The sequence below is a fragment of the Caloenas nicobarica genome, chromosome 5 (assembly GCF_036013445.1).
Source record: "Caloenas nicobarica isolate bCalNic1 chromosome 5, bCalNic1.hap1, whole genome shotgun sequence".
NCBI lineage: Eukaryota > Metazoa > Chordata > Aves > Columbiformes > Columbidae > Caloenas > Caloenas nicobarica.
The window spans coordinates 58,920,893-58,933,588 of NC_088249.1; the positions used below are offsets into that span (position 1 = coordinate 58,920,893).

At 46.9% G+C, this 12,696-nt stretch overlaps 1 protein-coding gene across 1 annotated transcript; it reads left to right on the forward strand.

Moving 5' to 3' along the window:
* The first annotated feature begins 3,299 nt into the window (after positions 1–3,299).
* On the forward strand, positions 3,300–4,643 carry RASSF10 (Ras association domain family member 10). The gene has a single exon (XM_065636834.1). The coding sequence runs from the start codon at positions 3,300–3,302 to the stop codon at positions 4,641–4,643; it is 1,344 nt and encodes a 447-aa protein (XP_065492906.1).
* The last annotated feature ends 8,053 nt before the right edge of the window (positions 4,644–12,696 follow it).

Below are 12,696 nucleotides of genomic sequence, written 5' to 3' on the forward strand. Positions count from 1 at the left end.
CACTTCAGAAGCAGAGCCTGCTGACAGCCACGCATTGATACAGCAGCATAGAAGCAGCCTCTGGATTAGAGAAAATAATGTTTATTACGTTTTAAGTTTTAAATCGTGCAATATGCTTGTTTCAGAAAGTACAGAAGACCTCATAGATCACTGCTCTATGGGGAAGGGAGTGAAGAGAACAGCTGTCCTCCCCTTCAGTTTGGTATTTCAATGGCACAGCCTCTCTGCACGCCACTGATGAGGCTTGCAGGTTTGCAGGCACAGCCAACTGAAGGAGCAGATTCGACTTGGCCAGGCAGGAGATGTCTGAAGTAGCCTGTGTGCCACTACCTCCTATTGCCTCACTGGAGACGTAGAAAATATTGCCTGCTGAGTTTGCGCTTTCATATTATCATCATCTGTTTTTATAGAACTAATGAATATTTCCTCATCTCCCTTCCTCATAGAATGATTAAAAGGAGAGAAGGAGAGGAAGGAGGCAGAGCACTAGACAATCAAGTATAGTGACTAATGGTGCCAGAGTGAAGGAACCTGATTTGTTTTGTGACATTGCTACTGCCTCGCTACATAACCTTAGGTGAGGCACTTGACTGCTTTATGCCATAGCACTCTCATTTGTAAAAATGAGATCATAACACTACCTTCCTCTGTAGGATGCTTTGAGACCCTTGGAGGAAAGGCAAAGGGTTGCCTGCATTCAGTTGCCTTTTGGGATTCCAAATGGCAGGGCCCAAACTTTGCTATACGTGCTTAAGCTCAAACTTCTGAAGCTTTGGTGACATTTTCCTGAGTCAGCAGACAGCCTGAAGCAAAATTCCCGAGGGCTAAACTTGAAATCTAACAATGTACATTTCTAATGCCAGCTTTTTAACCACAGATTATATACATACTACTCTGATAGGCTTATCCTACCAAAGTCAAGTGTTTGTCTGTTTAATCTTACTTCCTCCAACCAAACTGCCATCATCTTCATTCTCTCTCTGGCAATGCTGCCTTGGGGGCTCCACAGGAGAGGCAGAGCCAATATTCCGTACAGAGATGTGGTCAAGGAAAGATGGAATGATCACCTTCCAATTTAATCGCACAAAGCCAGGCTTGGATGCTGGATAGATACAGGCAGTCGAACGAGTTGGAGCAGCTTGACCTGTGGGGAGTGTAAGATGTGTCTTCACATCACACCCCGCTCTTCCTGTCTTGTTCTTTGCCAGAACAAAGTAGGTACAGACATTCCCATAGGAAATGTGTAAAATGTGTAAAATGAGATTAAAACTAAACGGGAAAGGCAAGGAACCACCACTAAAGGAGTCAGACAATTTTTCACTGCTTCATTAACCCTTTTGTTACACCCGATTCTGCAGAAAAACAAGGAATGATCTTTCTTTCCAAGTCTCTGCCAGCCTGATGAGAGCAACAAGGTTTTTCATTCCTTACTCTCCTGGAGTTTTTTTATCTGGAGCGTTTCAGAGGCAAAGCTGAATTGTACAGTCCTGATTCACATCCCATTCCTGTTCAACACCCTATCATTTTGGGGCTGTGTGAGCTGTCGACTTTGTCCCACAGTCCTTATGACCCACCTTTGTCAAGGACATTTTGTTCTCTTACAGGAATGCCATTGATGGGTCCTCCTTCCTTTGCCCTGGAGTGAATGATGCTTTTAGCCACAATCAACACACTGAACAAAAAGGCTGCACACCTCAGGAATAACCTTCCATCAGGAAACACTTCCATCTATCCAAAGGAAGCGTGGCGATATAGCACTTCTGACACATCACGAGAGGAAAATGACTTGCCCCTGAAATTAGCAGTGGTGGACTTTACCGTTGGACAATAAACCCCAACTTTAATGTAAGGTGTCTGTGGCCAGGAAGCAAATTCAGCCTGTTACCAGCACCCCTGCCTTGTGTGCCCTTATTGCAACATGCAGTGGCCACCTTGGTTTGGAATCATTTAACCTGCAATAACACAGAAAAGGGACGTTGGCAGCAGGCACATGATCCACGACATCTTCAGCTCCAGGAATGCTGACATTCACTGGTCCCTCAGCCCACTTCCTCACGGGACAGGTGGCTGCACGGCAGAAACCACTGTGGTAAGTAGCTGCCTTATGCAGCCAGAGCAGAAGGCAGATGTTCTTCCCCAGGACTATTCCTTCCATGTAAATACAGGAGAAACCAATGCGGCAGCTGCCCATGCTGAGGCTGTGCACTTTAGGGGAAAAGAGGATGTTAGGCTGCAGAACTGTTAACTCACTATTTTCTGTGCCTCGACGTCACTGTTTCAAACAGCAAAATTACAGTAGTTAAGCTACAATACTGTAACTCCATTCTGTTCCACTGACTGGGACATGAACCTTATTCAGGTAAAAATCCTCTCCCCACGGCACACCAATTTTATCGGCTCTAAAAATCCCCCAGAAAGTACAGATCAGCCTTCAGGCTTTAGCAGGTTTACCCCCTCTAACCATTATACTACTTTCTAGCCATGTGGAAAAGCATCAGCCCATGAACTCCCGCAGTGGAATTGCACCGTGAAAATCAGTGCCACAACCTTGTGTTTTATTACCATTTCTTACATCTCGTTTTAATCCGCACTCGGAGACCGATCCTGTTCCCATCAAAGTATGCAGCAAGCTCCCATTAAAATCTGGCTCAGCTAGTATTTTAATAACACTTAGACGTTCCCGTCCTTTGCATATTTCATCTGCGAAGTGCTTTACAAACATGAATTTCCTAATTACAGGCGGATGATTTACTAAAACTGGAAATTCCTCACTAGTTCTGGCTTTCACTTTGAAGCTCCAGGATTCGCTCCTGTCCCTCGGCAGTTTGGAAGGTCCCTCGACGCCGCTCGTTCGCGGCAGAGGCAGCAGGGCAGAGAGGAAGCCGCAGAGACGACGGCGACCTGCCTTGAAGTTTCCGCGCCGACGGATCCCGGCGTGGAGTGCCGGGGCGGCGCTGCCCGGGGGCCGGCGGCCGCCGTCGGGGCGGGAGCCGCGCAGGGCGCCCACGTGGTGGGAGAGGAAAACCCGGCGGCGGCGGGACCCGGCAGAGTGCGGGCGAGAGCCGCGCCGGGCTCCGCGCCGCACCGGGCCGGGCCCCTCCCGGCGCACCGGGCAGGAAGGGGTGGAGCGGCCGGCGGAGCGCACGGGCGGGGAGCCGCGGGCGGGGAGGCATCCCGGCCATGCTGAAGCCGGGCGGGCGGGCGGCGCCGCACCTCCCCTGAGCGCTCCCCATGGAGCGGCTGCCCGGCCAGCCCTGAGCCGGCGGCTCCAGCCGCCCGCCCGCCCGCCCCCGCTCCCGATGGAGCCCGAGGAGCGGAAGATCTCGGTGTGGATCTGCCAGGAGGAGAAGCTGATCTCCGGGCTCTCCCGGCGGACCACCTGCTCGGACGTGGTGCGGGTGCTGCTGGAGGACAGCCACCACCGGCGGCAGCGGCCGGCGCTGCCCGAGCCCGGCGGCGGGATGCTGTCGGGGCCGCCGCAATCCTACTGCATCGTGGAGAAGTGGCGCGGCTTCGAGCGGATCCTGCCCAACAAGACGAAAATCTTACGGCTCTGGGTGGCGTGGGGGGACGAGCAGGAGAACGTGCGCTTCGTGTTGGTGCGCAGCGAGGCCTCGCTTCCCAACGCGGGGCCGCGCAGCGCCGAGGCGCGGGTGGTGCTCAGCAAGGAGCGCCCCGGCCACGGCCTGGGGGCGGCCCGCGCCAGCCTGGCCCTCACGCAGGAGCGGCAGCGGCGGGTGGTGAGGAAAGCCTTCCGCAAGCTGGCCAAGATCAACAAGAAGCGGCAGCAGCCGCTGGCCCGGGAGACCTCGGCGGCGGAGAGGATGGAGACGCTGGTGCACCTGGTGCTCTCGCAGGACCACACCATCCGGCAGCAGATCCAGCGGCTCCGCGAGCTGGACCGGGAGATCGACAGGTACGAGGCCAAGATCCACCTGGACCGCATGAAGCGACACGGCGTCAACTACGTGCAGGACACCTACCTGGTGGGGACGGGCAGCGGGGAGCCGGAGCCGGGCCGGGAGGCTCAGCCCTCCGCCGGCCGCCCCGAGGAGGACTACGCGAGGAAGTGCGAGGAGGTGCTGCAGCTGCAGGAGCAGCGGGCGCAGCAGGAGGAGCTGCTGGAGCACCTGGCCGCCGAGATCCAGGAGGAGCTCAACGAGCGCTGGATGAAGCGGCGGCGGGAGGAGCTGGAGCTGGCGGCGGGGCCCGGCCTGGCCGAGGCGGACTGCGACACCACGGAGCTGAGTGGCGGCGGCGAGGGCGAGCTGCACCTGGAGCACGAACGGGTCAAGACCCAGCTGAGCACCAGCCTCTACATCGGCCTCAAGCTGAGCACGGACCTGGAGGCCATCAAAACCGACCTGGACTACACGCAGCGGGCGTGGGAGGACAAGGAGCGGGAGCTGCAGCGGCTGCTGGAGACGCTGGGCACCCTGGACGTGGCGGAGGCGCCGGCGGAGCCGCGCGGGGCGGCGGGCGGGGGGCGGCCGGCGGCGGGGGGCAGCGCGGCCGGCTGGGTGGAGCAGGCGCGGGCGCTGCGCAAGGACCGCGCCGACAACGACGAGGACTCGGACACGGGGCTGAGCTCCATGCACAGCCAGGACTCGGACTCGCTGCCCGTCTGCGAGTCCCTCGTCTAGCGCCCGCCCGCCCAGCCGGGCCCCGCAGCGCCAGGGACAGGGGGCGGGCTCCGAGGGGGCCGCTCGCAGCGAAACGGGGCAGCGTAGGGCCGGCGAGGTCTCTGCCCGGTGCCCCCGTCGCCCGCCGGGCAGCGCGGCACAGGATCTCCGCCGTGCGGGGCTCGGCGGGGGGCGGTGCGGGACTGTGCGGTGCGGGCGGGTGGGGGGTGCCGAGGAAACTCCCGGTGGAAGAGGCGGGCACACAGAGGAAACGCTGTAATTTTAGCTCTTTAAGCTGAGTTTAAACTTGTTCCAACTAGTCATCCGCGGGCAGCGTTTAGGCTGGCTCGCTGGTACTTTTATCTGAGAAACCCACAGCGTGCTTGTGTTTAATTCACGTCTGGGATTGCTCGCACCTTAAATCCTGCCGCCTGCTTCCCACCAAAGGTTTTCTCGCTGGGCCTTTTAATCCTGCGGTTCCCCACGAAGGCTACTTCGCGTAATCTTTTTGCAAGTAAAACCCCAGGGCACGTGCTCCGTAGGGTAGATCAGTTATCTCCTTATCAGTTCCTCAGCACTGCAAAGTCGGATGGTGGGTTGTACTGGTTATCATTTACAAATACACCTGGCTCCTTTACAGACAGAAAGTCACTGAGACTAAAGCTACGGAGGAAAATAGGTGTCAATACTGCTGAACCTGACACTGGCGTCTCCCAGGGCATAAGTTTTTGAAAGGTGCTGCCGTTCCTTTTGGCAACCAAAAGGGGTGATAAATCACTTTTTTTTTTTAAAAAAAGAGGGCAAACTAAATCAAAATACAGATTAACGTATTAACTCTGCATAGTGCTTTTTCTTATGCATAGGTAAGAGTGCTTTGTTTAAAGGCATACTAAGAAATCTATTAGTATCAATATGCATTTGACAGTCATTGAAAGCGATTAGCAGTGCCTGAATGTACATAGCCTTCAACAACGTTTTTTTTTCACTAGGCTACCTGATATTTAGCTGAGCTTGGTTGTAGATAAACAAAATACAGAATCAGCTTGAACGACTGTTTTTAATAATATAGTTCATATCAGGCCAAGAGATACAACAATAAAAGCATGACTCAAGCCCTACCTGCACTACAGCTTAATCTTTTCAGTTATTCCAATTTAAAAAAAAATATGGCATCAGCTGTAACATGCATTTCATTTAACTGCCAAATCTTCCTCTGCAGCTTAACTCTTATTGTAAGAGCAGATCGTGTAAGAGTAAGAGACATAAAGGATTCTTGTATTTCAGAAACAGTTGAAGCAGTGAGAGACCAGAGAATGTTTAGTCAGGTCCGGTGGATGGGTGAACTTTTTAAAACTTCTGAGATTATTTGTGTAAGGCTATTTATAAAAGTTTTCATTTAATGGTTAGAAAGTATAAAAAGGGCTACATCAATAGACCAGTTCTTTATTTTTGATGAAAACCTCACAGTTTTCTCACCCAAAGACCAAGTTCCACTCTTTTGCAGTGTTCTTGCTGGTAGGAATTCTGTGGGACAACAGAAGAATAGACTCTGCAACTGGTCAGTTTGAAAGCAATCAGAGAAATACTGTCTGTGGATTTGTTGAGGCTGTACAATTCCTTATATGCTATCATTCTTGATAAATGTTATTCCACTGAATGGGTCTCAGTTATAACAAACTGGTTTATTTTAAACACTGATTATGTAATTGTTTTTCATATTTAAGAACCTATTTTTAGAGCTAATAAAACTCTTAATAAGACTAAATGAGTGTTCCCAATTGAGTGTGATTGAAACAAACATATATATCTATATATATATCTCAGGTCTGGGATTTTGTTGTGTTGTCTTCTGGTGTCGTTTACCCTCTGGCAAAGTGAGTAGAAAGATCTACCAAGTCAGACCTCTCCAGTCTGTCTCATGCCAGCATTGTCCCCTCGCTTTCTGATGGCACGAGGTGCTCCCTCAGGTACAAGTAACAGTGTGAGTTGCTCAGATCAGTCAGTGCAAAGGTAGTGTAGTGATATTTAGAAGTGGTGACACATGTCCAGAGGAAGGAATTTCGCCCCACTCTGCAATTAAAAATATTTATGTGGAAGTCGAGCTGAAGAATAAGTTGGTTGATAGGGGAGTCACATTGTTGCACTGCATTGTATTAACCCGTGTGGATGCAAGTGGGTGATGCAAGTATCTGTTGATAGCTTCTCCAGTGACTGATGTAAGCTATAAACCTGAAATTGCTTTACGTAAGATCTGCATTAGCCACACCAAGCAAATAAAAAGCAAGCACATTAAAGAAATAAGCTGCAACAGGCTGTACATCATTATGCTATTGATATAGATGTCAGATATTCTGTGAAGCATGAGGTGAAGAAAGCCAGGAAATTCGAAGTTGTAAAGCAAAGCCTGCCTACTCATCCTCAGCTAGGAAAAGCCTTAAAATGGGGACAAAACCACTTTTACTCTAGGTCACTGAAGGACATGCTTGTAGGGCACCGTGCAATACTTGCTCCTGGCCTGTCAGTACCCCAGATAACGATGCAGGAGATCGTGACCCCGCTGATCTGCTGGCCCCTGCCCCATTAGGACAGGGGTGAGAACACTGCAGGTGGCACTGTCATCTCAAGAGTTTGGTGGGAGTTGCGGTGACTTCCTACGAGGACACACTTAAATGTGCTCCTATATTGTGCAGGTGAAATTGGGTACATTTATTTTATATTTAAACAGGTAAAAATGCAATTGCAACAGGCTCAGTTTTTGTTCAAGCATGTAGACTGAATTCAAACATCTTCACAAATCCCTATCTCTCTCAAACCATTATTAAAACATTAGTATACAAGAGGAAATAATTGTTTGCATTGGACCAAGTACTTCTCCATTCCCACCCTCTTCTGGACTTGTATATCCTCGCTTAGATAATGGAGACAAGCCACAGGTTGCTTGGCTTTGACAGGGAATTTGGCTCTGGTTTGGCCAGGCACATAGCCAAAGGTTAGGAGAGCTGATTCAGAGTCACTGGTAGAAGGGCAGGATTTTTATCTCCTTTCCAGATGTGAGCGAACGAAAGAGAGGTAGCAGCAGAAAAAACCCAACCAACATCATGACACAAGTCTACCTTCTGACATCACCAAGAGAGAGGTAAAAGCTCCAACGAACACCTGCCTTTTTTTTTTTAATACCATTCTCTTCTATCTTCCAGAGTCAAGTCCAGTCTAATCTTTCTCCCATCCTAAGACCAGACAAGCAGATACAGTTTTTTACTTTATTCATAGCTATCTAACAGCATTATGAACTATTTAAGATAAATCTGTGTTAGATTTATAGATCTGTGTATATATTGCCCTATTTATTCACACACTACCTGCTTCTCAAAGGAAACGTCAAGGACCGAGGCCGCCAGGCCTCTCTCAGACACAGTACCTACAGAAATCAAAGGGAGTTCTGTCCAGGAGACATAATCAGAGTAGAATCAGGCCTTAGTTTCAGGCACCCTTTAAACAAGCATTATCAAGAACTATTACACAGGTCCTGTCTGTTTGCTACCCTTGGCCACATTTTTCTGACCCTACATGGCACTTTCTTTTGTGCCTATACACAAGTTTGTGGGACCAGATCAGAAGAAAATTGATGAGCTTTAATTTAGGTGAGTTCCTAATGTGGGTCAATGTACAGTCACATAAATGCTTCCAGCAGTGACAAGGTACTGTGGTAAAAATGAGAAATTGAAGGCACTTGGAAAGGTGGAACTGCTTCTTTCAGCAATGGGCACTGTCTTATGCTGACTTGCATGTTGGCAAAAGCTTTGCTCAGACTGCAAATTTTCCCCCACGCACAGCCTAAGGAGAAGGTTTCCAGGAGAAGACTAAGGCTGGAGCTGAAGCTACATATACATCAATTACGCTTACCTACATTAAACCCCAAATGGGTCAACTAGTCCAGCTTTTAGCCTTGACCTCGTTTCAGAAAGCCACTATCAAGAAATATTATCAGAATGAAGACTCTGTGTCAAATTCAATATATTTCTAGTCCTTAACACATGTAAGAGATCTGCCAGTTTGAATAAGCACTTTGTAGGGATATCATTTGAAGCCTTAAATGGGGAAGGAAGAGGGGAGGCAAATACATTTACTGTAATGAACACCACTGACAGGCAAAATGAATGACCTATTAATTATTGTCATTTACTCTAAAGCAGCATGTAGCCAGCCAAATCAGAGTCTGGTTGATTTACAGTGACAGATCCTTTTCCAAAGAACCCGCTGTCTTGGTTTCAGACAAGATAGAGTTGAAGAAGGGAAGCAAGTAAGTGGGTGTGAGAGATGGAAAACATGTAATCAAGCTTTTTTATTGACTGCTTGCATGAAACATATTTTCCAGGTTTACTTTCAAAATAGTCTGTGTGCCTGCGTTTGGAGAGATATGCAGACAGACACCCCCTCCCTCCCAAATTCTACACTACTTTGGGCTTTTTCCCTCCCCTCCTTTCATTTGCACTGAACTAAGACTGTAGTTCAATACATGAAAAGAGCAGCACAGCCCTTGAAATAAAATAACAGGTCTGGGGAGCTGTGCCGGTTACCGAGTTGAAATACAAGCCATTGCAGACTGTTGGAAGCAGTTGTCCTTTGAAGTCACTTGATATTATTGCTCCTGAGCTGGCATACAAAGTTTAAAGAAATGAACATCACAAAGTACAGGGAGTCTACACAGATGTTTCTTCTTTTATACAAACTCACATCACTAAACGAACTTGGAAGCTAAACAGAAAGGGAAAATTTAATAAACCCAAAGCAAAATTGGGCTCTATATGCAAATTAGCCAGATATCTTCAAGCAGAATTGTCAAATAGTATTTTTAAAAATACTGCTTGCATAATTTAATACATTACTTGTGTAAATGCATCAGAGCAAAACCTTCCATGCGGGGTGCATCATCACAACCTTTCACATGCTGAATAACACTACTGAGTTGGCTATTGATTTCTTAGAGTGTACAGAACTAACTCTACCCGGGAATCAGAATATACCCTTAAAATATAACTTCTGCAGGCTTTACATACTATGTACATATAAGTTTGGTTGCCCCGTTAAGTTTTATTTGGGAAGCTTTATTAAAATGTCCTTCCCTAATTTTTAGAAATGTTTCAGAAATCCAGTGATGTTCCATAAAAAAATAGTTTCCCTCCCAACAATTTTTTTTCCTCCGTTCTGCCAACCTGTTCCTCCCATACTCATCAGCATCTGCTCTGAATTTCATGAATAGTCTCATTCAAATTGGTGGGACTCCATGGACTCAGTGTCTTACCCACTTGGTAAGAAACCTGAAGACAGAAAGTTTCTTTCTATATCCCCGCAAATACTCATTATGCAGTATGTGCCAGTCTCAGCAGTATTTTAGTAGTTCTTTATGTAATAATATGGCATACAGATTAAGGAGATACTCTCACCAGCTGGTTTATACCACTGTTGTTTAACTCCCTTGCCCAGCCCCCCTCCTTATATATTTATTTATTTATTTTTAACATGTTTCCAAGTTATCTTCTGAATTTTCCCCTTCTCCTAATTTGAGGCAAATACTTCGCACAGAAGGAGGGAGCACATCTCCTCAGACAATATTCCAGGCAGCACGTTGCTGTGGAGCATTGGGGCAGAGAGATACAGTTTCTATTCCTGGTTTTGAAAATAACTGGAGTAATGAGTGGTATCTTATTTCCTTGGAGCGTAAGCTTTTGATGAAGCTATTTACTGTGTGATTGGACACCATCTGGCAGAAAGAGGCCTAATCCACTCGAGGTCTTTGAGGTACTGTTATAATGAAAACGTTCAGCAATTTCACTCTTCTGTGCCTCAGTTCCCCTAATGTTGAAGTGCGTGTGCTTCCCTTTACTAAATAGTTTCAAGTCATCTTTCCCATTTAACAGTTTGGTGAAACCACTGACCTCAGAACACAATCCTGCTAAGTCAGTCTTGGGATTTTATAGAGTTTACTCGGACCAAAAAAACCCAACAACAACAAATACTGTCTCTGACTCACAGAAAGAGCTTTACATATCTGAAACATACTATCATCAGCTTACTAGCACTGCACTTCACATGGCTTAATTATGTGATTATTTAGTCTATTATCTCTAAAAGAAATAATTCTCATCAGTCAAATTGTGCTCATAAGCAGGTCTTTGGAAAATGTGTTAGAAGCCTTTAGGAAAAATATTTAATCCCTGTTTCAATTTAATGTAATCCCTTGTTTTAATCTCTTACAGTGTATCTTTTACATGTAATCAGGCTATTAGTGCATGCATTTAATTATCAGTGCAACCTAACAATTACTTTTTTTCTTGCCCTCCGATGAATATCCACTTGATAGACATATCTTAAGACCAGATGAAAAGTGACTTTGGAAATTAAGAGAGACAGGGATCATCTTTTGAAAACATTGGTGCTTGTTCTTCCTGCCACTAGCATAGAAGCAAACTTCCAGCTTTTTAATGTTTCCCTTTCTTTCACAGTTGCTCTTCGCTTTCTCACAGTAAGGTCTCTTCATAATTCTACTACAGGCTTCCTTTTCAGAATGACCAGATGACTCATCAATCACCAGCAGGTTAAAAGCTTAAAGCCAGGATTGGAATTTTTTTTTTTTAAATAATTTTGTCCCTGCACATTTTCCCTGCTTGGTGTCAAAAAATATTACAGACCAGATAACAGTGGGCCAGGCACTCAAATTTTGCCATCCTTCAAAGGAAGATACAGCACACACAGCTCCAGGTGTCCTGTACCTGTCACACACAGAACAGTACCTCCAGCTGTGCGCCATCCACAGCAGTGGGCAGATTAGAAACGTTTTTCGTAGGCTAACACACAACAAAGCAGGCTTGAAGCCACTATTTTGTAAATTACTTACTCAACTGACAGAGTTAGATAATGATCTTCATCAGGTGATTCCAATGTGAAATAAAATAACTTGATCATCTGATTATTTTGAATTCATTTTTACACATTTACTGGCTTCAAGGTGTGAAATTTAGAAACAGTATTCCCTGCTCCCTACCTGTCTGGTGCAGTTAGGCAAGAAAATGGCATCCTGGCTTAGAGAGATTTATAAACCAGTCGGGGTAGAGCATGGACCTTGCTGCTTTCTCTCCTGGTGGGGAAGGGAAACGTCCCTGCCTCTGCACTGCCTAAATGGATTGGGGATGGATGGGGACAAGAGGGTGGAGAATGAAACTGTCAGAAGAGAATGGAACCCAGCCCAAGGAACACAAACTGGAGATGAGGCAGCTGAAGGGAATGAATCAGAAAGAACAAAAACCAGCAAGAAGGCTGGACAACAGGAAAGTAGCCGGCAGCATGAATCAACCCCTGCATTGGAACAAGGGAGAAAACTCGGAGTCTGTGATAACCACCTTGCACTTCAAGGTGTTTCACTCCAACCGTCTAACAAACAGCAGCCTGGGAGGGACAGGAGCCCATGCCACAGTATCTTCACAGCTACCAACACTGTAGCCAGGTGAACAAGAGGAGAAAAATATCAGTGGAAACCTTGTGGTTTTCTTGAGGTTTTGTTAACTCAGCTCTAAAGGCCAGTGACTGCAGGATTTGCAATAGGCTAAGATGCTGAGAATTTGGGGATGAAATGTGACTTTTATTTTTTTCCCTTTCACTTTTAACTCATGCTTGGTAAATACAGAGGAATGAATGTTTCCCTAGATAATACACAGTTTATATCATCAGGGTTTCTCCCCAATACACTCCTTCCCTAGAACATTAAGCCTTAGCTGCTTCATGATCCAGGATGTTGTCATGTTGCTCTAAGTGTTTACCTACACGACTTGCCAAAAACAGTGGCACAAAGTAAACAGGCCATTTAGCTTAATTGAATAGGCAAGCTTAAGGTAAAAAACAAATTCAGACCTATTACTCCAGTTTACACAAGCCAGCTTGCAAAGCATGTGCAATGGCATTTCTAAGTATGTTTTGCAAACTAGTTTGTGTAAAACAAGCCAACTGAGCCAGATGTAAATTTCAGTTGTTTAAAGTCTCTCATCTTGTGTCACTGAAGTGATTCACATATAGATCACTT